General features: G+C 36.3%; 1 protein-coding gene across 1 annotated transcript; it reads left to right on the top strand.

The window, feature by feature from the left end:
- Positions 1–23,839: 23,839 nt before the first annotated feature.
- On the top strand, positions 23,840–24,319 carry LOC145158284 (uncharacterized). Its single transcript, XM_079077203.1, has one exon. The coding sequence runs from the start codon at positions 23,840–23,842 to the stop codon at positions 24,317–24,319; it is 480 nt and encodes a 159-aa protein (XP_078933329.1).
- Positions 24,320–24,671: the final 352 nt, after the last annotated feature.

Genomic DNA, 24,671 nt, shown 5'->3' with positions numbered 1-24,671 from the left:
ATCTTGAACTGCTTACCTGACATCAACATATGATCTGGTATATCGTCTTCATCAGAATCGAAATGAAGCTCTTCAAACATTCCTCAGAAACCTCCTCCATCCGTTTCATCATCGGAAGTTGGTTTTGGTAGATCGGTGGATTGAGATGGAAAGAGTGTAGTAAAGGGTTGATTTAAAACTTGGTCGAAAGTTGGTGAAGGGTTTGTAGTGGAAATGGAAGCGGGTGTAATAAAAGGTGGAAACGAAATAAAAAGGTACTGGTAATAGGTTCAGGATTACCTAGAGAAGATAGAGAAACACTCACCACAACATGTGCATCCGTATTAGATACGTTTGCAACAATGGGAGTAATTGGAACCTCCTCAGGAATTGGTTTGGTGATTACAACTTCAAGTGGAACGGTTGATATTGGCATTGAAATAGTTTCGATGATGAGTGGTTGTGATCCCTTTAGGGAATTCGAACCCAAAGGAGATTCTGGAACAATCTCTTCTTCTGAGGACTCATCTTGAACCACCAACTTTCACTTCTTCCTCTTCTTGTTGATATGCTTCGCCACATCCTCTGCTCGTCGCTTCTTGGAAGATGGGGAAACAGGTGCAGGTATTTCACGAACTTTCACCCCTTGGCGATTAAGCTGAGGTTTACGAACATTTGGAGACTAATCTTTTGACAAAGTTTGTTTCTGATATGTAAAATTCCGTAATCTTTTAAAGACACCTACTTTCGAAGGGATGAATTCCTTCGAAGATTCAGGAACAACTTTCTCCTTTGGCTACTCTGTTTCACTTGCAAACTTCTTAGGAGACTTAGTCTTTGATTGTTTCTTGGGACTTTCGTGAACAACAGTCTCTTCAGGAACCTTTTTTGACTTCTTCGACTTCTTAGAGGACCCTTCATCACTGGATTTCAGCAAGACTCTAGTTTCGATTGAAGGATTAATATGCTGCAAATATGTCACCAATACAGAATTTGTCGGATCAACCTTCTTTAACATCCCATCAGGAATTCTAGCAACAATAGGAAATTTGTCTGAATCATCTGCAATAGTCTTTGGAAAGTGATACTTTGCAAATTCTGCCTTGGCCTTATCCGTAGGTACTTGAATACCTTCCTTCTCATAGACATACTGAAGAATCAGACTCCAGTAACGAGCACACGAAATTCCTTTAACTACATTCGTGTTCTCCGGACTCTTGATAAACTCCTTCCAAATCTGAGTTGCGTAATCAACATTGAGATCATAATATATCCTTGCTACCATAGCATAAACTTCCATTCTCCCCTTATCAAGCCCTACACTTCGCCCAGTTAAGCAACGAAGATATATACCAAACAGAAAATTCCAGATGCAAGGAAGACCCGATTTCTTGAAATCACTGATCTTAACGAGTGGTGGTTGATGACCCATCTCGTTAAACATGAACATGACTTGATCAACATTAGGTTTAAAGAATGGAGGGGAATTGGGGATTACCAAGATTTGAGTAAACAACTTCTTCGAAAGACAAATTCTCTTTTCATTCACCAGATTGAATGTAATAAGATCAGTGGCTTTGCTATGAGAAGCAGTAGAACCAGCCATCAAAAACCATGATAATGGAACTGCAAAAGCATTAAACATTGCAGTTGCGAGACCAGAATGTTTAAGAGCAACAATCAGCATCTTGAGCTCTTCTGGATACAGTGACACATCTCCTTCAACCTGATAGTTGGTGCTTTGAATCTTCATCAGTGGTTGAGATGCAATTTCTTCAGTAGTGGAGGTTGGATCAGCCGTCATTGATGAGGGTTTAAGAAAATCTTGAAGAACAGAGAATTTTAGGGCTTTTTGATCGTTTGTGATTTTGAACACGTAATGATAAAAAGGAGAGTAGAATTTCCTTTTATATGTAACCCCTATTGAATTTCAAACGTTTCCTGGAAAGAGTAAGCCACGTCTGTCCTTGAAAGTCGCACCACTAGCCGTTAAAAGCGCCATGTCAGATAAAGTTCCTTGAAAGTTGGGCCACTTTGCCAAACCGTCACATCAGACTGTTCGTGAGTACCAAGTGGATAAGATCGAAAACCTTCGGCATGGAGGTAAGGCTCTTTCATCTTTGGGATTAAAGACGAAGTCATTTGCCAGACTTTCGAAATCATCAGCCTAAGTTGGTAATACTCAGAACCTCAAGGATTTCGTGAGTGCAGTGTGCAAAGAGAATAAGATAAGAAGCAAATTAATGAAAATTTGGGATCTGTGATGTCGAAAAATAAAATGTCGACACAAATGCAGTTAAACCCCGGGAAAAGGTTACTTCGTTAATTATCAAGAGAGATAATCAACTGCTTGTGTATGTTCCCGTGAATTTCAATCGAATACTTGTATAGAAGTATCGAAGGGCTTCTTTTTCAAGGCTTCGTGGGTGGCTAAAAAATTTCGTTACATATCAACCTAAACATAAGGTGAGTAATTGTAACCGAAATTACTTGTTTGACCAGTGTAATCAGTGACAAGTATGCTTTGAATTAAAGTGTAAGTGACTTCGAATGGCAAATGAAACTCACTCGGAAATCATATTCAAAAAAAAAAAATTGAGCTGGATCCTGTTGGGTAACAAATATCGTGGGTTTCGACAATTTGATCAAGATCACGCAAAAGAATTGAATATGATTTGGAGTTTCGAAAGTTTTATACTGAAACAAATGTTTCGTTAAATCTGGAACGAAGTTCCCCGTCAATTCCTTAAAAGTTTAGAAAATTGGGTTTCACTTTCATCACGGTCTCATGATTAAAGATCATAAACACAGAGTGTTGATATGTCTAAGTCATGATTGGTTTGATCAATGACGTTTTGGACATATGTCATTGTGTGTGAAATGTGTTAGAATTTTGAGATGAAAAAGGTTGGTTCACGAATTCAATTGTACCTCTATTATACTTGGACAAAACAGAAAACTCTTAACTCATGTGAGAAGAGTTAGGTAGCTCAGTAGACTAATGTGAATGCAAGCCTGATTGGGAAGAAATTTTCGTAGTGAAAAATTTCATTAAGGCTTTTGAAATCACACATTGAGTCATTGGAGGCTTGGGTCGACATGCTGCAGCATGCTTCTAGGGACATCTTAGCTAGTACAAAGTTCTCGAAATTTTACCTGACCTTAGAAACAAAAGCATGACCCTTGTAAAACATTCGTGAAATCTGCACTAAGAAAGAGATAACAAAATACAAAAGAACAAAATTCTTTTTGGTATTATATGTTTTTGAAAAGAACGAAAATATTTTTGTGTTTTTAAGTTTTTCGAAAATTAAAACAAATAACAAAAGAAAATCTTTTTGGAATTTTTGATTTTTCGAAAAGAATACAAACAAACGAAAATATTTTTGGTTTTTCTAATTTTTCAAAAAGAAAACAAAGTAACGAAAATATTGTAAGTCCCTAATCTGCTTGTGTATCAATCAGATCCAATTGATGGTGCGGAATCCCAATCAATTGGATGATGCCAGATCAAATAGAAGAGAATGAGAAGAAGAAGATGATGAATCTTGTATGTATTGATTAGAATGAAGTTCCCTTACACAAGATTCACACACTTACACACACTAAAACTCTTTTCTCTCTCTCTTGACCATACACTCTCTTCTGTTCATCTATATAATCCTCACACCCCTCACCCCTATATATATACATGAGAAACATAGGCCATAAATGGGTTTACGGCCGTAAAGGGGTTTACGGCCGTAAACCTGTTTACGGCCGTAAAAACTGACCGTAAACACATATATGGCCGTAAACACTGAGTTGTTTACGGTCCTAGACATAAAAATACATTTTCCTAGAAAAGCAAAGTATAAACCATATTTTTGACCCAACAATCTCCCCCTTGGTTTATAGCTTTCTTTTGTTTTCTTAAATGACCCAACAAGCTCCCCCTAAAAAGTAGCTGGCTTTCTTGTTCATCTTCATTGTAAGCTTGGCTTCAGCATTTATCTTCAAATTCTTCACAACTTCAAGATGAACTTGATGAATCTTCAATGAACGACTTCATCTTGAGCACTTGGGCATTTCTTCAAAATTTGGCATTGAACGCACATTGGGTGAGGAGGCTTGACGTACTAATTCTTGAAAGATAGCGCTTTCAGCTTGAGAATCTTCAGAGAGAACATCAGAGAGAACAAATCTTCTGGATCACTTCAACAGGTTCAAGATAGCAGCAGACTGATTGAGGAGGCTTCAATGCAATCCGTCACATAATCTTCAATTTCAACTTCACCTTGCTTCTGGGGTTGAAAGATTGAATGTCGAAAGAATAATCTTAATTTCTTGCTCCTTCGAATGAGAATTCTTCGATGATCACGGATGAAGCCTTGGCTCAGAAATCTTCGACACAAACTCCATGAGTTTCATCTTCACCTGAATTCACTTTTCAAGACAAAACAAAACTAAAAGAAAATTTAGCACACAATATTTTTGGGTTTTTCATATTTTCTGAAAAAGAAATAAAACAGAAATATTTTTTATTTATTTTTTTTTAATTTTTATTTATTTATTTATTTTTTTTATTTTTGTTTGGTTTTCAAAAATTTTTAATTCTCCCCTAATATTTAAATTAGAAGAAACTATGAACAAATTTAACAAAAAATAAAAATGATATCTAACTTTAAGAGTGATTTGGGATCAAAGTTTTTAGACAGCATTTATCCGTTTATCAGTACCTCTCCCTTCATGAATAGATCTGGTCAATCGTCGGTATTGTGGTCCACTTAAACACGAGAGATTATGACAAAATTAGGACATACTATAAGTGACAAGACAATGTGATCCTAAGTTCCTAGATAATATGCCTTAAGGACCATTCAGCTCACAACGACCAAAGATATTGTTGTCCACCTAAATTGAGCAGCGAGATCTACAGACAACCTAATGATTGTTCAATTTTAAATGTACTAGAACATGTTTCCCGCTTCCTGATATACCCCAATAATCAGGAACTTCCAAAGTACTCCTTACTTTAGAGAGAAGTTAGATTTAGAATGCATATGATATACACCCAGGTCGGATCTCTTCCAATCACACAGAGGGTGAAACATATGACTAACTGAAGTTTTAGAGGGATTGAGAAGAAGAATGATGCATATACTGTGTACCAGGTCGGATTGTAAGTCACGCAAAGGAGACAGTATATGGCTAACAGATAGAAAGAATTGCATAGATAGAAGATGCATAGAGATAGAGTTGCATATGTTACAGTCCAGGTCGGATGTATTTCAATCACGCAGAGGAGGCAACATATGACTAACAGACAGAAAGAAAGAAAATAATCTTCTACAGACCTAATTTATCGGAATTCCTCAGTCACCCCATCAATACCGGAATTAAGGACAAAGTCCGTACATCGAGGAAGAGTTAAACCACGGTTATAGATACAGATTACTTTAATGTGACCGCTGGATTATCATGTATATCTCCCTGCTCAACCTATCTGGGCGTCGTATTGTCAGGCTAAATGGATCTATCTAGGTCAAGATTTTTCAAGTCTCTAGATTCCTTAAGTTCATTAATGCCTAGTCAAGTCCATTTTAATCTTTCGTGCCTACCAGCGCATCGAACACAGAGCCTAGACAATTCAGATTCAGTCCCTTACACAGATTCAGATTGCCTGTTATCACATGATTATATCACTTCCCAACACATCACCTGCAAGCACATACCATTAACAACATATTTTTGGATTTTCTGATTTTCTAATGTTTTTGGATTTTTTAAAATTTACTAATTTTTGTTTTGTTTTTATTTCTCCCCCTAAATTTGTGCATAGGAGAGAAACGAAAGTAAATGCACAAATTTAAACTATCCTAAAACAAAAAATTAGTCTTCAAAGTGAATCAGCTTAAGAAAAACTCAGGAGTATAGAGAAGAAAACTCAAACCGTAAGTCACCGATTGAATTTGCATCCAGAAGGTCTGAGAACAGCACGCGTAATCTCAGAACAGATCCAAATATTCTTCACATCGTTAAGCACTAACCCCATGAGTGATCCCTTCCTTTGTTCCCTTCCCGCAGAGGACACATACTCTCAAACAATGTTCTGAGTGTTGTACAGTTGAGAGATGCCTCCTATCATGTGCCTAGAACAGCCACTACCAACAAATCGAAGTCTGATGATATGCCTCCAGAGCTGCTCCGACACAGAGCGAGATTAGTTGGTGTTTGGAACCCAGTCCATTTTGAAACTGGGTTGACCTTTGTCATCCTTGCACGGTACTCTCTCCCATGACATATCTTTTGATCTTGATGTCGGCCATTGAGATGACTTTGATTTTGGCTTCACGGGAGCATCTCTTGGATTTGGCTTCTTGGCCGACATTCCCTTCTTGCCCTTGCGAGTTAGATTCTTGGCCTTGTGGGTTTGATTCTTGGCCTTCTGCGCGTTCCAGTCATCATGGTCTGAACGTGACCTTGAGGGGTTTCTTTTGAAGTATCTCCCTCTTGGCGCGTTCTGCCAGCCTTGTGCATAGTAGGGAACGTATGCGCGATTAGGACAATTTCTGGCAATGTGTCCAGGTGTTCCACAGTGAAAACATGTCTTTTTCTTCACTGTGAAGTTGTTTCTTTCTGCCCCTGGTGGCGTATCCTTGCCTTGTCTCTTATTTTTCCCACACGCACAGTTGCAGCATGCATTCTGTTTAACTTGATTTGGTGGCCTGTACTTCTCAACAACAGGTTAATCAGAAGCAATTGAGTTCGAAGCAACAGATTCAGAGCTCAATGAGATGTTGGTTTGTTCAATGGTTTTCTCCTTGTTCTCATCTTCTGCTACTTTACTATCAGACACACTCTCTTCAGCTGTTTGCTTGGATTGATTTAAGGATTGATCTGCAGGGGAAGTAGAAACGTTAGTATTTTCAACATTACTAAATCCTCCTGAAACAAAACCAGATGGCTTGCCATAAACCATGAATGGTTCGTTGGCAATCTCCTTTTTAGACAAAGGTTGATACTGATATGTATGATTAAAAGGAGGAGGTACATTATCGTATCCTAAACCCTTTGACTGATTATGTTTAAATTGCATGCAATGGTCTATCATGTTGGCAACTACTTCGCTTGATACATCAAACTTTTTAAAGTCAAAATTTGCAGTTTCAATTTGCCCTTTTAATGTATCAAGCTCAGTAATTAACTCAGCATTCTGTCTCTTGATATAATCATAATGTTCACATTTTTCACTGTAGTCTTGCTGAATTCTCTTAAAGTCCTTTATTTTTGTTTCTAATTCAGCCTTCAGGGGTTTCTGTCCTTTCCTGAGTTGATATCCTTCATATCTCAGGTCCTCAACTTCTCTTTTTAATAATTCAATTTGTTCCCGAAGAAATTTAATCGTATCTTCACTAGATAGAGTACATGAAACTTCACATGATTGAGAACATGAAACTTCATTGACCGGAAGGTTTGCGGAACTCATTGTTTTTCCACACTTCAAAGCGTCAAGTTCTTCAATTATATCAGCAAGACTAAGACGATTGAGATTTTTTGTCTTCTTGATGACAGCCACGTTCATATCCCACGATTTCGGAAGTGCATTCAGCAGCTTTTTATTTATCTCAGATTTAGTCAAGAAAATCCCAGCTATACTCATCTCAGTAGTAAGTGTAGTAAATCGCTGCAACTGAGCTTCTAGGGTTTCTCCAGGGATATAGTTGAACATGTTGAATTTTTGTCTTAACATATCTTGACTCTCTTTCATGTCTTCATTTCCCTTGTTGACCTCAAAAGCCATTAAAAACACAACTAGAAGCCAAAATCAAACTTAAAAGTCAAACTTAAATTTAAAAATGTCCTTTGACTATAAACCTCAAAAGTCAACCTTAAAAGTCAAATTTAAAAAGTCAAACTCAAAAGTCAAACTTGAAAAGTCAAACTTAAAAGTCAAACCTAAAAGTCAAACCGAAAAGCTAAATTTGAAAATTTAAAAGTTCAATGAGAAAGTCAAAGTTTAAAGTCAAAGGTCAAATTTTAAAAGTCAAAGTCAAAATTTTAAGTAAAAATTCAATTTAGAAATTTAAAAAAAATTAAAAGCTAAATTTTTGGTTGAAAATGGAATTTTAAAATAAAAGAAATTGAATTTTTGGGCTAAAAGTGTCAATTTGCGAAATTTGGAACCGAAGGGGAGTGTTTTTGAATTAAAAACGGAAGGGAAGTATCAACAGGTAGCCTAGCTGAGTTGGATAAGGCGTCGGGCTGATGAATCAAAGGTCACGGGTTCGATCCTCGACACCCCTCAAAATCGTTTCCTTATTTTTAATGTGAAGCAAGGCTGCTGCTCCTGCGAAGTTCGGACAAAGACCGAGACCGAAGCGAAGACCCAGAACGAGGTGCGAGGTGCGAGGTGCTGGCCGCAAACCAAGGACTGCAAACCGCCGGCCGTAAACTCCGGGCCATATACTCCGGTCAGCCGCAAACTCCGGTGACCGTAAACTGTTTCCGGCCGTAAACTCCGGCGACCGTAAACTGTTTCCGGCCGTAAACTCCGGGAAACCCTAGCCGTAAACGCCGCCGCCGCCGCCGACCGTAAACCCTTCAAAGACCGTAAACTCTTCGCAGATTACGTGAAAAACAGCGTTTTTCACCTCTTTTTGCTCCAAAACTCGATCAAAAACTCGTTTTTATTAAAAACGCGAAGAACAAACCCCCCCTAATTTTCAGAGATCTGTCCAAAAACGCAGGAATCCTTCAAAAATAAGATTAAATAAGCTCCAGATCTGACAAAATTGACTGATACAATCCAAGCTCTGATACCAATTGTAAGTCCCTAATCTGCTTGTGTATCAATCAGATCCAATTGATGCTGCGGAATCCCAATCAATTGGATGATGTCAGATCAAATAGAAGAGAAGGAGAAGAAGAAGATGATGAATCTTGTATGTATTGATTAGAATGAAGTTCCCTTACACAAGATTCACACACTTACACACACTAAAACTCTTTTCTCTCTCTCTTGACCGTACACTCTCTTATGTTCATCTATCTATTCCTCACACCCCTCACCCCTATATATATACATGAGAAACATGGGCCGTAAATGGGTTTACGGCCGTAAACCCGTTTACGGCCGTAAACACTGACCGTAAACACATATATGGCCATAAACACTGAGCTGTTTACGGTCCTAGACATAAAAATACATTTTCCTAGAAAAGCAAAGTATAAACCATATTTTTGACCCAACAAATATTTTTGGAATTTTTGATTTTTCAAAATTAACGAAAATTTAAGAAAAATTACCAAACTAACGAAACTTTCAAAATTAACGAACATTTAAGACATAACCAAACTTACGAAACTTGTCTTTCTCAAATGTCGAAAACGAAGCGTGTCGAAGCGCTGAACATGAACAATAACCTCTGAATGGTTAATACTGTCAGCCTCTGAATGAATCAATTTTGCCTCTGAATCGACACTTTTGCATAATACTTCATCGTTATTCCTTCGAATTTAGTCCTGGAACAAAATTTGCTTCAATCATCCCCAATCCTGTCAAAATTCGAACAAATGATTTTTCGTCCAATGCTTTTGTAAAAATATCAGCAAGCTGATCAGTTGTTTTTACAAAATGAACTTCAATATTGCCATCTTCCACATGATCTTTAATAAAGTGATAACGAAGTGCAATATGTTTTGTTTTCGAATGTTGTACTGGATTATGACAAATACGTATAGCACTTTGTGAATCAAAATACAATGGAATCTTTTTCATATTAATTGCATAATCATGCAATTAACTCTGGATCTAAATGATTTGCGAAGTGCAAGCAGCAGCTGCAACATATTCAGCTTCAGCAGTAGAAATCGAAACACACGTTTTCTTTTTCGATTGCCATCTTACTAACTTTCCATCCAAGAATTGACATCCACCACTTGTACTTTTTCGATCCAGTGTACATCCTCCCAGATCTGCATCTGAGAACGCCTGAATAAAAAATCTTGATTTCGCAGGATACCATAATCCTAATGAACTTGTTCCCTTGAGATAACGAAAAATGTTTCACTGCAGTCATGTGTGGTTCTCTTGGATTTGCTTGATACCTAGCACAATTACATACAGAAAACATGATATCAGGTCTACTTGCAGTAAGATAAAGCAATTAACCTATCATGCTCCTGTATAAAGTAAGATCAACTGCGGGTGTTTCTAACGAAGGATTTAGCCTCGTTCCAACCGCCATTGGTACTCTTAACTTCATGCTATTTGTCATTCCAAACTTTTCGAGCAAATTTCTTGTATATTTTTCTTGATTGATGAAAATTCCTTCTCTTCTTTGATGAATGTTTAAACCAAGAAAATTATTGATTTTACCCATCATGCTCATTTCGAATTGGCTTTTCATCAAACATTCGAATTCACTAGACAAAGCAGGGTCAGTAGAGCCAAAAATAATATCATTGACATAAATTTGAACAAGCATTAGATGATTCCCAACTTTCTTTCGAAATAATGTGGGGTCAACTGATCCTTGTTTAAATTTCGATTGTTTTAAGAAACTGGTAAGAGTTGCATACCATGCTCTTGGTGCTTGTTTTAACCCATATACTGCTTTATCTAAAATATACACATGATCAGGATATTCTTCATTCACGAAACCTGGAGGTTGTTCAACATACACTGTTTCTTCGAGTTCTCCATTGAGAAAAGCACATTTCACATCCATTTGATAAACATCAAAATCTTTATGAGCTGCATAAGCCAAAAATATTCGAACAGCCTCGAGTCTTGCAACATGGGCAAAGGTTTCTTCATAATCGATACCTTCTTGTTGCGAATATCCTTTAACTACCAATCGTGCTTTATTTCGAATAATATTTCCATCCTTGTCGGTTTTGTTTTTGAAAATCCATTTTAATCCGACAATCGAAACATTTTCGGGTTTAGGAATTAACCTCCACACCTTGTTTCTATTGAACTCAGCCAGTTCAGATTGCATTGCAACAACCCAGTCTGAGTGTTCCATTGCAACCTTGACTGTCTTTGGTTCAATTTTCGAGATGAAAACATTAAACATGCAAATTCTTGATGAGTATTCAGTACCTCATTCTTTGCACGAATTTGAGCTCTAGTCAAAACTCCATCTTGTGGATTTCCAATGACTTGTTATTTCGGATGATTTCTTGTCCACTTTTCCAATGGTGGATATGTTGGATCAAAGTCTAAAGGTGCATCTTCGTACATCTCTTTATTTTCGGATCTTGAAACAGAATTATTATCATTTAGTTCATGAAATTCATCATTTTCATCAAGATTTATGGTTTCCGTTTCATTATGCTCCCCCTCAACATAATTGTTATCCTGATGCTCCCCCTCGAAACTTTCATTTACACTGCTATTCTCCCCCTCTAAAGGAATCTCCCCCTCAACAATTGAAGGATTATTCAAGTGCTCCCCCTCCACTTGAGCATCTAGCATACTTTCACCATTAGCAGTTGTATCTGACGTGATTGTTGAATCATCAGTATGTTTCGAAGATTCAGGAGTTTGATTATCAGCAGCATTTACTTCAGCATCGATTGCTCTATCTGGAACACCAAAAATTAAATCATAATTAAAATCAGATGAATTAGAACTTTCAAGCCTTTCGCTTGTCCCTTCGCACGTGAATCTTGATATCCCGGCTAGGATTCATTAAGAATTGGTTTTTGTTCAAAACGTTTTTCAGCTTGTTTCACATAGTAATCATCAAAAGTGAGGTTAAACGTTTCTTCTACTTTTCTGGTTCGTTTATTCAACACTTTGTATGCAACCGAATTTGTCGAATATCCCAAAAATATTCCTTCATCAGCCTTCGCTTGAAATTTCAAAAGATTATCTTTGAGATTCATTATAAAACATATGCAACCAAACACATGAAAGAATTTGACATTAGTTTTTCTGTTATTGATGATTTCATACGGAGTAAGATTGAAACGACGATGTATAAAAGATCTATTTTGAGTAAAGAAGGCTGTTGAATCTGCTTCTGCCCATAGATATTGAGGAAGATTCGCATATGTCAACATTGTTCTTGCTGCTTCGCAAAGTGACCTATTCCTCTTTTCAACCACACCATTTTGCTGTGGTGTATATGGTGATGAGAAATTATGCGAAATTCCTTTCTCAGTTAAGAACGAATCAAGAACATTATTTTTAAACTCTGAACCATTATCACTTTTGATTTTTCGAACTTTCTTCTTCATACTAGTCTCAATTTTCTTGATAAATTCGATCATTGTTTGAGCGACTTCAGATTTTAACCTAAGAAAATACACCCAAGTGAATCGTGAAAAATCATCAACAATAACCAAAATGTACCGTTTCTTGTTGAGAGTTTCAACAGTTGATGGTCCACAAAGGTCAATATTAAGAAGTTCCAACGGTTCAACAATTTTCGAATCTATGACAACTGGATGTCCTTTGCGATGCTCTTTTCCTTGTTCGTAGGCTGCACACAAATTATCATTATCAAACTTTAGAACAGGTAAACCTCGAACAAGATCATCTATCACCAGCTTATTAAGATTTCGAAAGTTTAAATATGATAAACGTCGATGCCATAGCCAGCTGACATCAGATGAAGCTTTCGAAAGCAAACAAACTGAGGGTTTCCCAACAACAGGTTTAATGTCTAGAGTGAACATATCGCCATATCGTTTTGATTTTAGCAACACTTCTTGCATATCAACATTGGAAATGATACTTCCTTCTTCCTTAAACACAACTTGATTACCAGTGCCCACAACAAGTTGTGCAACACTAATCAAATTGTGTTGAAGACCTTCGACGTAGGCAACACGATTTACAGTAAACTTTCCATTCGTTACTTTCTCATATCCTTTGACTTGACACTTGTAATTATTTCCGAACTTCAAAACACCAGCATTTTCCAAACTTCTAAAATCTCTCAAATTCTCCTTTCTTCCAGTCATGTAACATGAGCAACCGCTATCAATGTACCATTTCTCATCATATTGCTCGTCACACAGTACCTGCATTTATTAAAAGAATTTAGGTACCCAAGGCTGTTTGGGTCCTTGGTCATTAATGTGAAAAAGCGAATGAAATTTAGAACCCAAAGCCCAATTTCGAACTTTAGTTTTGAATGAGTCAGATAAGTCGACATCATCAGTTAAAGGTGCCGAAATATAATTTTTCGATAGTTTTGGATTTTCATTGATTTTCTTCTCATGTTTCTTAGTGTGACTATCCTTTGGGATTGGTTGCCATCTTTGAACTGGAGTATTTGATTCTTTCGAAGATGAACTTCCAGATGAAGTATCATTCAAATACTGTTCATATTCCTTCTGGATTTGATGTTGAGAAAAATTTCCCGATTGATACTTTCTCCCTTTGTTTTCAAGCCAATGATTGATTGTTTTCTCCCCAGATAAACCTCTTGTGTACGAAACTTTAGTGGCTTTGTTGATTGAAAGATTCGGAAAATGTGGTTCTTGTGGTATAAACTTTGCAGTTTTTGAGGATTTATCATGCACAACTGTTTGATGGTTTGCAAACTTTCGAACATTTTCAAATTTTCGACCATTTTCAAATTTTCGAACATCGTCAAATTTTCGAACATTCTCAAATTTTCGAACATCGTCAAAATGACAAGTATTCTCAAATTTTTGAACATTGTCAAATTTTCGAATATTTTAAAATTTTCGACCATTGTCAAAATGACGAACATTCTCAAAAGTTCGATTTGTTCTATTTGAAGAAAATTGGTTTTGCTTGTTTGGTGGTTTTAGAAATGATGAATTTGGAATTGAAAACTTTTGTTGGTTTTGAGATTGAAAATTCTTTTGTAGCACATTTGTTGGAAAAGTATTTGAAGATGTTGATTTTGAAGATTTTGTTGAAGATTTTTCAGTTTCAGACGAAATCGGTTGAGCGGAATTTCTCTTGTTATCTGAACAAGTTGAAATCTTTGTTTTCACTGAATTAGGAAACTCATTTTCAGACATTTTCTTGGTTGGTAAGTTTGTTTGTTTTTCATTTGACACAACTTGCCAAAAAAATTCTTTTTCGTGCCTGTCTTTTTGAAATTCCTTTTCTTTTCGAAAAATTTTCAACAAGATCCTTAAATTCTTGTGAATTAAGTTTTACATTTTCATTTGTGTCTTTAGATTCTTGTTTCAAAACCTCTTTTGTAATTTCTCGTTTATCAACCCATTTTCTTTGTGGTTTTGTCTTTGAAAAACATACGAATTTTTTGTTAGATTATTTTCGACTGTGCTTTGGTTTTAAAAGAACCCTTCGTCTGATGTTTTCTTGTTATCTTCTTCGACCATTTTGTTGAACTCTGTGACAACCCGAAATTTCTATTATGTACAACAATTCACTTCAATAGAAGTCAGAACTGTTTCTGCTAACTTTTGAGCTGTGTAGAGTCAGTTTGAGTGTTCTAAAGCCTAGTACTTCAGGAAATAACTGGAGAGAGGATACCCTAGGGTTTATTGTGCAACAATAAAGTCCCAAAACTCCAAGAGTTTGCAGTTTACGGCCTAAACATGGTGTTTACGGCCGTAAACCCCAAGGGGTATAAAAGTGACACTTAGTCATTTTTAACACTTTTTCACCACTTTCAAGAACTAGAACTCAAATCCTCTCAAGTATCATCTGATTTTCCTTCTTGATATTCAACTTTGTAAGTGTTTCTTGCCCTAATTAGTTGATATCTTACTTAATCTAGTGATCTTACATGATTCCATCCGTGAAATCATTCCATTTGTGTAGATCTTCAAGTGTTCTTAGTTTCACCAAGAACACACACTAGTGTTCTTGGACTTCTAACACCTTTTCAAGCTTCTACATAGTAAGTACTCTTACCCTAGTGTGTTATAAGACTTGTTACACTTCTAAATCATCTAGAAAACACAAGGAAACACAAGGAAACACAAGATCAAAGGTGTTTACGGTCCAAGATGTTCTTGGACCGTAAACCCTAATGAAGGGGCCAAAGTGTGCCCCAGTACCTTACCAAGCCTTGGATACTAGCCTAGATCCATCCTTGATGTGCTTAGGACCTTAAACATCAAAAAGACCATAAACCATATGGGTTTACGGCCGTAAACACATGGAGAAATGGTCCATGGGCCGTAAACTCCATAAAGGGGTGAAATGTTGCCCTAATCACTTGCAAAGGCTTAGACTTGAAGTAGGAATGCTTCTTATGACTTTTAAAGATTCAAAACACAAAATGGTAAAAGTACCATGAGTTTGCAGCCGTAAACTCATGGGTTTACGACCGTAAACTCCAAAGGAGTTGGTCACGAAACCGTAAACTCAAGAAGAGTTTACCCTTGGACCCTAAACTCAAATGCAAGGCCCTACAACCCTTAGATGCAATCCTTAGTACTTATAACACTTGAATCAAGGTGTTTTTCATGTCCTAGAGTGTCTTTACTTGATTAATTAGTTGTTAAATGACTAATTGGATACATATATGTGTTATTATATGTTAACTAGGATCCTTGTGTGTGTTCAAGTCTTCACTTGACACTTAGCATCCTATACCATCCGTTCATCCAAACCACTCACTACAGGTGAGTTCATACCCTTTAATCAACCTTTTAAATGATTTTAAATACTTTTATGGGGGGGATACAAGTTGAACTATTATAGTTATTATATCAATCACATGTGATTAATAACTACCAAACAAGTGGATTTCTTACTTTTCAAACTGTGTTATCAAACAAACTACTTTTCAAACTGTTTTATAAGCTCTTTTACATATCAAATACTTTTATCAAACTCTTTTACATGTCAATTACTTTTAGTAAACTCTTTTACATGTCAATTACTTTTATTTAAACTCTTTTATACTTATATTCTGTTAAATGTATATCTTTATAGATATAGTTATATAAGTAGGATTGAAAGGACTTAGGACTGATAACTCACCTTACCTCCTGTTCCTCGTTTGGTTGTGGACTTAGGGTATCGGTTATTTGTCCGAAGGTCGTTTGAATCCTAGTTATATATTATGTATATGTATATAGATATAAAAGTTCCTTCTTTCGATTCAATACCTTTGGGTAGCAAAGGTATACAAACATGTTCATACATGCAAATCCTATTACTAGTAAGCTATAATAGGTATAGTTTAGGAAGTTACTAATACTATTACTAGAACACTGAAACATACAATGAGTCAGTTCATACATGAGTCAATACAGCTAGTACATACTATACATTTTACAAGAAAACATACATGCTAGACAGAGAGAGAAGAAACAATACCACACAGAGAGAACATACATACATACTAGAAAGAGAGAGAACACACAATACAGCTAGTACATTCAATACATATACAAGAATACTATTACAGTTATGTGAGCCACGTAACGGGGCATGGCATCACCTGTCATGGCCCGTTTTGTATCCAGAATCTCCTTAAATGGAGAGCGTTGAGTTTGTGTATAGATCTATACTGGATTGACTATCCTACACCTCGCTGCTCGCTACAGTGGGACTTGCAAGTCTACGGGTGCCAAACGTCATTTCTTCCGACGTCTTACATCGTCGCGTTCTATAGTCGGTAGCAGGATACAGGCCGATCACATGGTACTTTAAATGACAAATGGTTTAAGGTAGTTAGTACAACAGTAGTTACTTAATACAATACTACAGTACTATTTTATTTCCCCATTGCATTCACTTTGTGATCTTCACACAATGAACTGTAATGCAAAAACTATATTTTTGGTTAATGATAGTCAGATTTGGGAAAATACACACTCTTACAAGAGACACACACGCAGTTACTTGATGCCTTGGTAGAAGGCTACTTTTAGTAGGAAACATAGGGTTTTCTAGGAGATTCAAACCTTTTACAAACATTCACAAGCTTTTACTTACTTACATATCACTTACTTACAAGCACTTTTATACAAACTCATACACTAAAATACTTATGATCTCACCAGCTTTAAAGCTGATACTCTCTTTCAAAATAACTTGTATCCTCAGGTCACTAGTAGACAGGTACTGGAGCCAGGTTTTGAGAAGATGGAGCTCGTTCAAGACTCATCTTTCATTTTGATGTATATTTTGGTGTCTATTAAACTTGACAGAACACACTTGTATTAAAATTATATTATTAATTCAATGGATGATGTTGTTGCTTGTTTACTACTTTGAATTGTTGTGATATTGTACATGACGTCCTCCGCCCCAGAACGTTTCCGCCGTTCTTGGTTTTGGGGTGCGACAAAATCAGGTTTGATGTTATCAACATTTCCAGTAGTGACAAACACTTGATTCGGAAATACAACATCATCTGTGCATTTGAAGTTTGGATACACAACAATATTTGTTTCCAAATAATGAGCTCCTTTGTCAGATACGATTTTGTCGAAATTTTCAGTGTCTCCATACACTTGATCAACAACAACCCTTGGAACGGATGTTTCATTCGAAACATTCTTTTCTGGATCAGAATCTTTCGAAACCTTCTTAACATTTCTTCATTCTCATCATCACTACTATCTGTTTGGCTATCTCTTACACTCACATTATCAAAATCTCACACTTTCAAAGTAGAGATTCTATCAGTGTCATCCTCAACCATCGAATCTTTACAAATTTCTTTACCTTTTGACTTAGATGTGACATTAATGACAGATAACTGAGAACAATCGATACTTTCCTCCTCCTTAATTTCACTGATTTCGCTAAAACTATCAGAATTATCATCGACATCAGTAAAATTTGATTGAGAGTCAAGTTTCGAATTCTCAGTTCTTTTCAAAAATTTTATTTGTTCACTTTTGGTCAAAGTATCATTCACAATCTCAACAAGTTCATCTGCATTCAAATATTCATTTATCTTAACAATACCATAAGCAAATCGATTGCCAGGCACTTTATCGAATTTTGCTATGGTTTTCTCACAATCATTAGACAAGCTATCAATTTTCTCTCTTTCGAAAGCTAGAAAAGGTAATAACTTCATATGTTGTTATTTGCTAATGTCAGACGAATGATGCAAAGCAGTCAATTTAGCATATAATATCTTTGCAGAATTACAGTAAATGTTTCTTTGAGCTAATAACATTTGAACATCACTGCTTAACGAATCCCTATCGCACATGATATTCGTAATTTGTAATTCCAGATACTCTACTCTACTTCTTGTCGAATCTAATAATTTTTGTGTCTCTTGCAATTGGATGTTTAGTTTCCTAGCTTCATTACTAGCAGACACCACAATTGTATCAAAGTAAGCAACAGTATCATCAAATTCAATTATCTCAGAATCATAAGCTTGTAAAGGAATATTAAAAGATTGAAGAATAGCACGTACGTTGGTAGTCATTGGTGATTTGTCTCCTGATTTGGTCATGAAACAACGACCTGTTACCTTTTCATCTTCATCTTCTTCAAACTGTGCAAACATGGCACCATGCATCGGATTACGCATCTCTTCATCGTCAGACCCTGAAGACCAGATCTGATATGTGTCATCATCCTTACCTTCACCTTGAGCAACCAAAGACACCCCCTTCGTCTTTGCACGTACTTCTTCCAATCTTTCCACATAATAGGCTTCATCCTTAACTTTATTCTTTTTCTCCTCTTTCTTACGAAGCATGCAATCATTTGCCAAATGATTTGCTCCGTTATAGTAATGACAGTCAATTCCCGAATCTCCCTTCAATTTCTTCTCGCTTTTGACTTCAATAGTCTTCACTTCATTCTTCTCAAATTTCTTCTTCTCCTCACCCACAAACTTGTTAACGAAACTTCCTTTTCCTTCACTCTGTTTCACCTTGGGATTGAAAGGTTTCTTAAAAAACTTTTTAACTCGGTTGTTCGTGTAATATGCAACCGCTTCATCATCAGAGTTCACTAGAAAACCTTCTTCATCAGAACCATCTTTCTCACCAGCTTCTTTCTCAAACACTTTCGAAACAAGAGCTAAAGGACCTCCCAAACTCAGTTTCGATTCTTTAGCCATCTCATTCACTTCACTTTCGTGAGTTTTCAGCTGTTTATACACATCATTCAGAGATGAAGTATCGAAGCTTTGTTGATTCTTCACCATCATGCTAACACTTCTCCATTCCTTACGAAGTCCCATCACAAATGTGAGATTGAAATCCATATATGACCTTATGATTCCATAACGATTGCATCTATAGATCAATTCATTGAGACGATCGTAGTAAACTTCAATCGTTTCACTCTTCGTTTGTCTGAACTCCTTCAGCTCCGCAAGACATTGTTTAACAGAGTTGATCTTCGTTTTCTCGCTTCCCTGATACTTTTCCTTAAGAGTATTCCAGATATCTTTTGCAGTTTTACAATCACAGATGTAATTGTAAACAACAGGTGGCAGGGCACCTCGCAATTCCCTCAAACAACACTTTTCGTTGTTTTTCAGCCTAGTAGATTGATCATATACTACTGATGCTGATCCAGATGATCCAATTTATTGAACATTTGGTGGAGGTTGAGCTATTCCAGTAATGCAGCTCCAGAGTTCCTCGTCCAATCCATTCAAGTAATCCTCCATTCGATCAGCCCACTGATCATAGTACTCCGGGATCAACATAGGGATCTTCGTAGAAGATCCTAACAGATGAGAAAATGAAGTCATCATGTTCATGTTGAAGTTCGCCATTAACGTACGGATGAGATTTTTTAGAAAAACTTGAAATTGAATGACTGAATAGATCAGAAACTAAAATACGATTACTCGATCACACTATTCAAACGCAGAATCAAATCAAAACTGTAGATCAGAGATGATTTTCAGAATCAAATAGTGCGGAAACTTTTGAGACCAAAACGTGACTCAAAAACTAGAGATTCAATTGAAAATCAGATCTTAGCAGTATGATTCCTGCTCTAATACCAATTGTAGAACCGATTTATCGAGTATTAGAATCAAAATCAGAGAAAGGATGAACACGAGAAGTAAATAAGTTCTGGTTTAAGCTCTCATTACTTCCAATGAACATGAGTACAAAAATAACAATAGAATACTGGGAAAAACTCTATCATCTACTCTATGTTCAGCTCCTATTTATAGGAGACTGAAAGTGCAAAAAATACTAAGGCTAGACATTCACGCTTCGTACAAACTAATGCCTTAGTAAATACATAATAAACATACGAAAAGGACAATTACACAGATTCGACATATTACAACAAACTTCGACTCAACAGTTTCTTGATAACGAGAATCTTATATGTCAAGAGGTCAGTGGGAGTCTTAAAGATCTTGAAAAGTTTCAAGAACTAATCAAGAGTAAACCTATTGTTAATCACTAGCGCACGACTTAAGGTTTGTAACCTATCGTGTTGACATATTATTGTTTCTATGCTATTCCAGTTAAAGTTGACTATGCATGTGAGTTCTATGAGTTCTCATCTGTTTGCATAAGGCAAAGCATCTTGATCAGTGAAAGTTCATTGATCAGCATGGGTGAGCTGCTTAACAACTTGGAAGACATGGTAGGCCCTTGTGCTGCCAAGTGGCAAGAAGTTAAGATTGAACAAGCTCAGTCCATATGAGTTTGGATTTGTCACTAACCTTGTCTTGTGATTATAGTTATGACAAATTCACATGGATAGGAACACATACACCAGAAAATCTAAGTATCATAAGGTTTCTCTCCAATTCATGAAAATGATTGTGAGGAAACGCTTTCACTAAGTAGATTTTAAGCAAATAGCATTTGTGATATTTGCATTATCAAATTTGATTATGATTACGACATCCCTCTTCATAGTTCGAATTGTGAGAAATGGCAAATAGTTTGAACATTCAGAACTTATTGCTATAAGTTCTGAATAGTTTAGACACACATATGAGCTTTCTAATAAAGGGTCTATGAGCTTAGATAAAGGATTATCAAAGCATCTCGTGTCAGAAATCTGAAATTTGGTAAGAAAGTCAATAAGTATTGATTTCTAGAAGTCCAGCTGATTTCTGGATACATGTCAAAGCTAGTGGGAGCATAAGTGTTATGCTAGTAAGATAATAATTATTATGCTAGTGGGAGCATAATTATTATGGTAAGTGTTGCAAGTTAGCAATGTTAATTATAGAAAACAAAGGTTTCAATTTGCAAAGTTGCAGAGTTTGAAAAGTTGTTTTGCTATAATTAAGGGAGAGGAATTCATACTTCATTTCAATTCTAAAAGCTTAGATTGTGAGATTTTAATCAAATTTAGTCAAGGATATATATGAATGCTATGTTGGAATGGTTCAACATAAGGAAATTATATATATGGAAATGTTATAGCAAGAGACTGGTAAAGTATCAGGTGTGTATGTAAGACATTATGAATCATCTCCCATATGCTTCAGATATAGGATCGATTGCATGTGCTATAAATTCTCATGTTCTAATTTTCCAAATGCCTAGGGCATTTAGAGGGAAAAAGGACTAGAACTGAATATGACTGAAGTTATTAAACAACTGTCAAGGACGATCTGAGGTTTACCAAGGATTGGTTGCTTGTGGACAGGTTGAAGTATAGGAATGGATGGACCATATTGATATGATTTTGAATAGATAGGATTCTATTAAGAATGGATAGTCATATGGCAATTATGGAAAAGTTTCCATAATGGGAGTTGGATATCAAGAATCTATGAGTAAGTTTGAAACTTTTATGCAAGAAGGATGTTCAAAGGAATGTGCTTTGAATATGAGACTTCGTATCTATGGAATTGTCTTGTAACAATCTCCAATGGAAAGTTTTGTAATTGGCAAAGTCCCTGTGACGTGTGTACAAAGTCATTACAAAAGGATCACTGCATATAAGCTTAGAATCTAACGGATTACAGTAAGTGGCAAGGACTTGGTATTCTCACACTTACGATAAGGATTTGGAATTGTGAAATGAGTGTCGTTGGAAATGTTTACAATTGATCTATTTCACAAAGTAAGGACCATAGGTAAACATAGTGTGCATGATTGGAGCATGGGATAACTATTGTTTTAATTCAAGTATTAAGTTGATAAATCGAAACATTATACAATGAATAATGTGTGATCTATATGGTGATTAAATAAAAGGTGTTTTATTTATATTCAAAAGTTTTGAGACCATATTGGATTCGATTATTCTTTTGTTTCACTTTGCATGTTTTGATTTCCCGAATAACTAGGATATTCAAACTATCCACAGTCAATCATACTTTGGAAGTAGTTATTGAGGCAAGACTGCCATGAATCCGTCTGTAGATTGTCTAAAGTGTTTTAGACATAGCACAAGTTTGCTGCAGTGTTCATGAGTACTCCTATAATAAGATTTGAGTATTGGATTAAACCCACTCTCATCTGAATCACTTCATGGATTTTATCACGAGTGATTGTGAGACGATAATATATTATATTCTTGAAACCAGTACATGTGAGTTGTAGTTTACAAGTCGGTTTCATATTGACATATGTAAACGCATCGGTAACTTGGTGTTATAAAACATATTGTTGTGTATGATTTGATGAGTAAGTACAAGCAAGCATTTGAGTCAAAGTTTATCCATTACTTTTACCCAATGTGGATAAAAGCGATATCTGTGGGCCCCTCGATGATTTAGTGATGACAACCTTAAGTGCTTGGCCAAGACTGGACTGATTTGATTTGTTCAATTAGTCAGTCGTCATAAATCAGAAATCGGGAAACAACACATGAACATAGAGAATGATTATAATCCATGTCTCAGTTTATACGATATCTAGAATGGAGGAATATATGATCCCTTATCTAATGGACGCGTCATTGACTAGGTCAGAGTTCGACAACGGCTTTTGAGAGCTACGATTGCTAGTCAGGATTTTGGAGTCGTACTTGCAATAATAGTTATCAGACTTATCCAAGTGGGATACTGTTGGATTAGGTGTCTAGGCCCATAACTATAATTTGTATGTACTCGACCCGAGAGTAGAATGGTCCATTTGGGTTGCCTTCACCAGAACAATCTGATAGGATGGATATTTGAGAAAGAGGTTATTTATGATTTATTAACATATTACAAGTATAATATATTGTGAAATCATATTATTTAATTAGTATTGATCAAGAATTAATTTGGAATTAATTTAGTGATCAAAAGAAACTAATTAAATTAACGGGGACTGATTATGTAAATCAGTGATATATATAGTGTTTGGGCTATTGATCCATGTTGGGCTAAGTTTTATGTAAGTATCCATGAAGAGTTAGCCCACATGAGATATGGATCATAACCCAAGTGTATGGATTAGGGTTTACCCATGACTCTTGGAATCCTACACTATATATGAGTTATCCCTTAGCCAAAATCGGACCACCTATGTATGCTAAGAGAATCATAACCGATTTTAGAGAGTTTATACTTCTCTCTCAAAGTCCTCCTTTGTTCATCGTGTTTGTGAACCATTTGAGGCATCATACTTGAGGTGCTAAGCTCTTGAAAGGCCAAGAACTACAACTACATCAAGAGGTATTCATCTAACTATGAGTTTTATATTGTATATCCTCCTTTGTATGCTAGTTAGGATGTATGCTTTGGAAAATTCATATTGCATGTATAATGAGAGAAAACATAGATCCAAAGCATCTAGGGTTGCATGTGCACCATAGGAGTGTTATAGTGCTTAAAACCCAACAATTACTTCCCAACTCAGCAAGGGATACCTCAAGGTTATCCTAGGAAGAAGAAAAGAAAGATCAAAAGAAAAGGATCAGGATCCTCATAAGACCCTAGAAAAACCAGGTCCCCCTCCCGCAAATGCTAAGGTAATCAGTGTAATCTCTGTAGGATCTGACATTTGCAGCACCTCTTATTCTGCAGCAAAAAGACATGCTAAAGAGTCGAAGATGGAGAAAGAAGAAAGGCCACATAAGAACACATCAATCACAAACGAGAAGGAAATTACCTTCGACGAAACAGATAGATCAGATGTCCAGGATCCTCATCACGACGGACTGGTGATCACTCTTGACATCATCAACCATTTTATTAGATGGATCCTTATCGATGGAGGATCCTCAGTCAACATCATACTCTTGGATGCTTTAAAAAGGATAAACATCCCTGAAGCTGAAATAATCAAAAGATCCTCAGTACTGATTGGATTTAGTGGCGAAACGAAACATACAATCGGCGAGATAAAGCTACATATCTACATAGAGGAGGTAAACAATATGCAACATTTTTGTGTAATTCGTACATTATCCTCCTATAATGTTATACTAGGTAAACCATGGATCCACGATATGAAGGTTGTCCCCTCGACATATCATCAGTGTGTCAAGATGCCCACCCCATGGGGGACAGTAAAAATCACAGGTGACTAACAAGAATCCAAGGAATGCTACAAGACTTTAATGAGATCTTCAACGGTACCATGACAAGGATAGCAACTAAAGCAGGGGGCACGAAATGTGCCGGAAATAAAAGAGCAGGATGTAAAGGAAGTGCCCCTAAACCTCGATGATCCTGAAGCCAAAGTCCTCATAGGATCCTCAATTCCAGAACAAATTGAGCAAGAACTAGTAAAGTTCTTACAAAATAGAAGCAAGACATTTGTCTGGAAGCATGAGGATATGACAGGTATGGAAAAAAAATATTATAACTCATAAACGTAACATTGATCCTTCTTTCAAACTAATACACCAAAAAGAAGAAAGTTTTCACCCGAAAGAAACC

Source organism: Lactuca virosa, chromosome 2 (genome assembly GCF_052849685.1).
Source record: "Lactuca virosa cultivar CGN04683 chromosome 2, Lactuca_virosa_CGN04683_v6, whole genome shotgun sequence".
In the NCBI taxonomy this organism is placed as follows: domain Eukaryota; kingdom Viridiplantae; phylum Streptophyta; class Magnoliopsida; order Asterales; family Asteraceae; genus Lactuca; species Lactuca virosa.
This window is presented reverse-complemented; position numbering and strand designations above follow the sequence as displayed.

Excerpts from the sequence above, each read along its gene's own strand:
- LOC145158284 (XM_079077203.1), top strand. The coding sequence starts at position 23,840 with ATGGAGAAAGAAGAAAGGCCACATAAGAACACATCAATCACAAACGAG.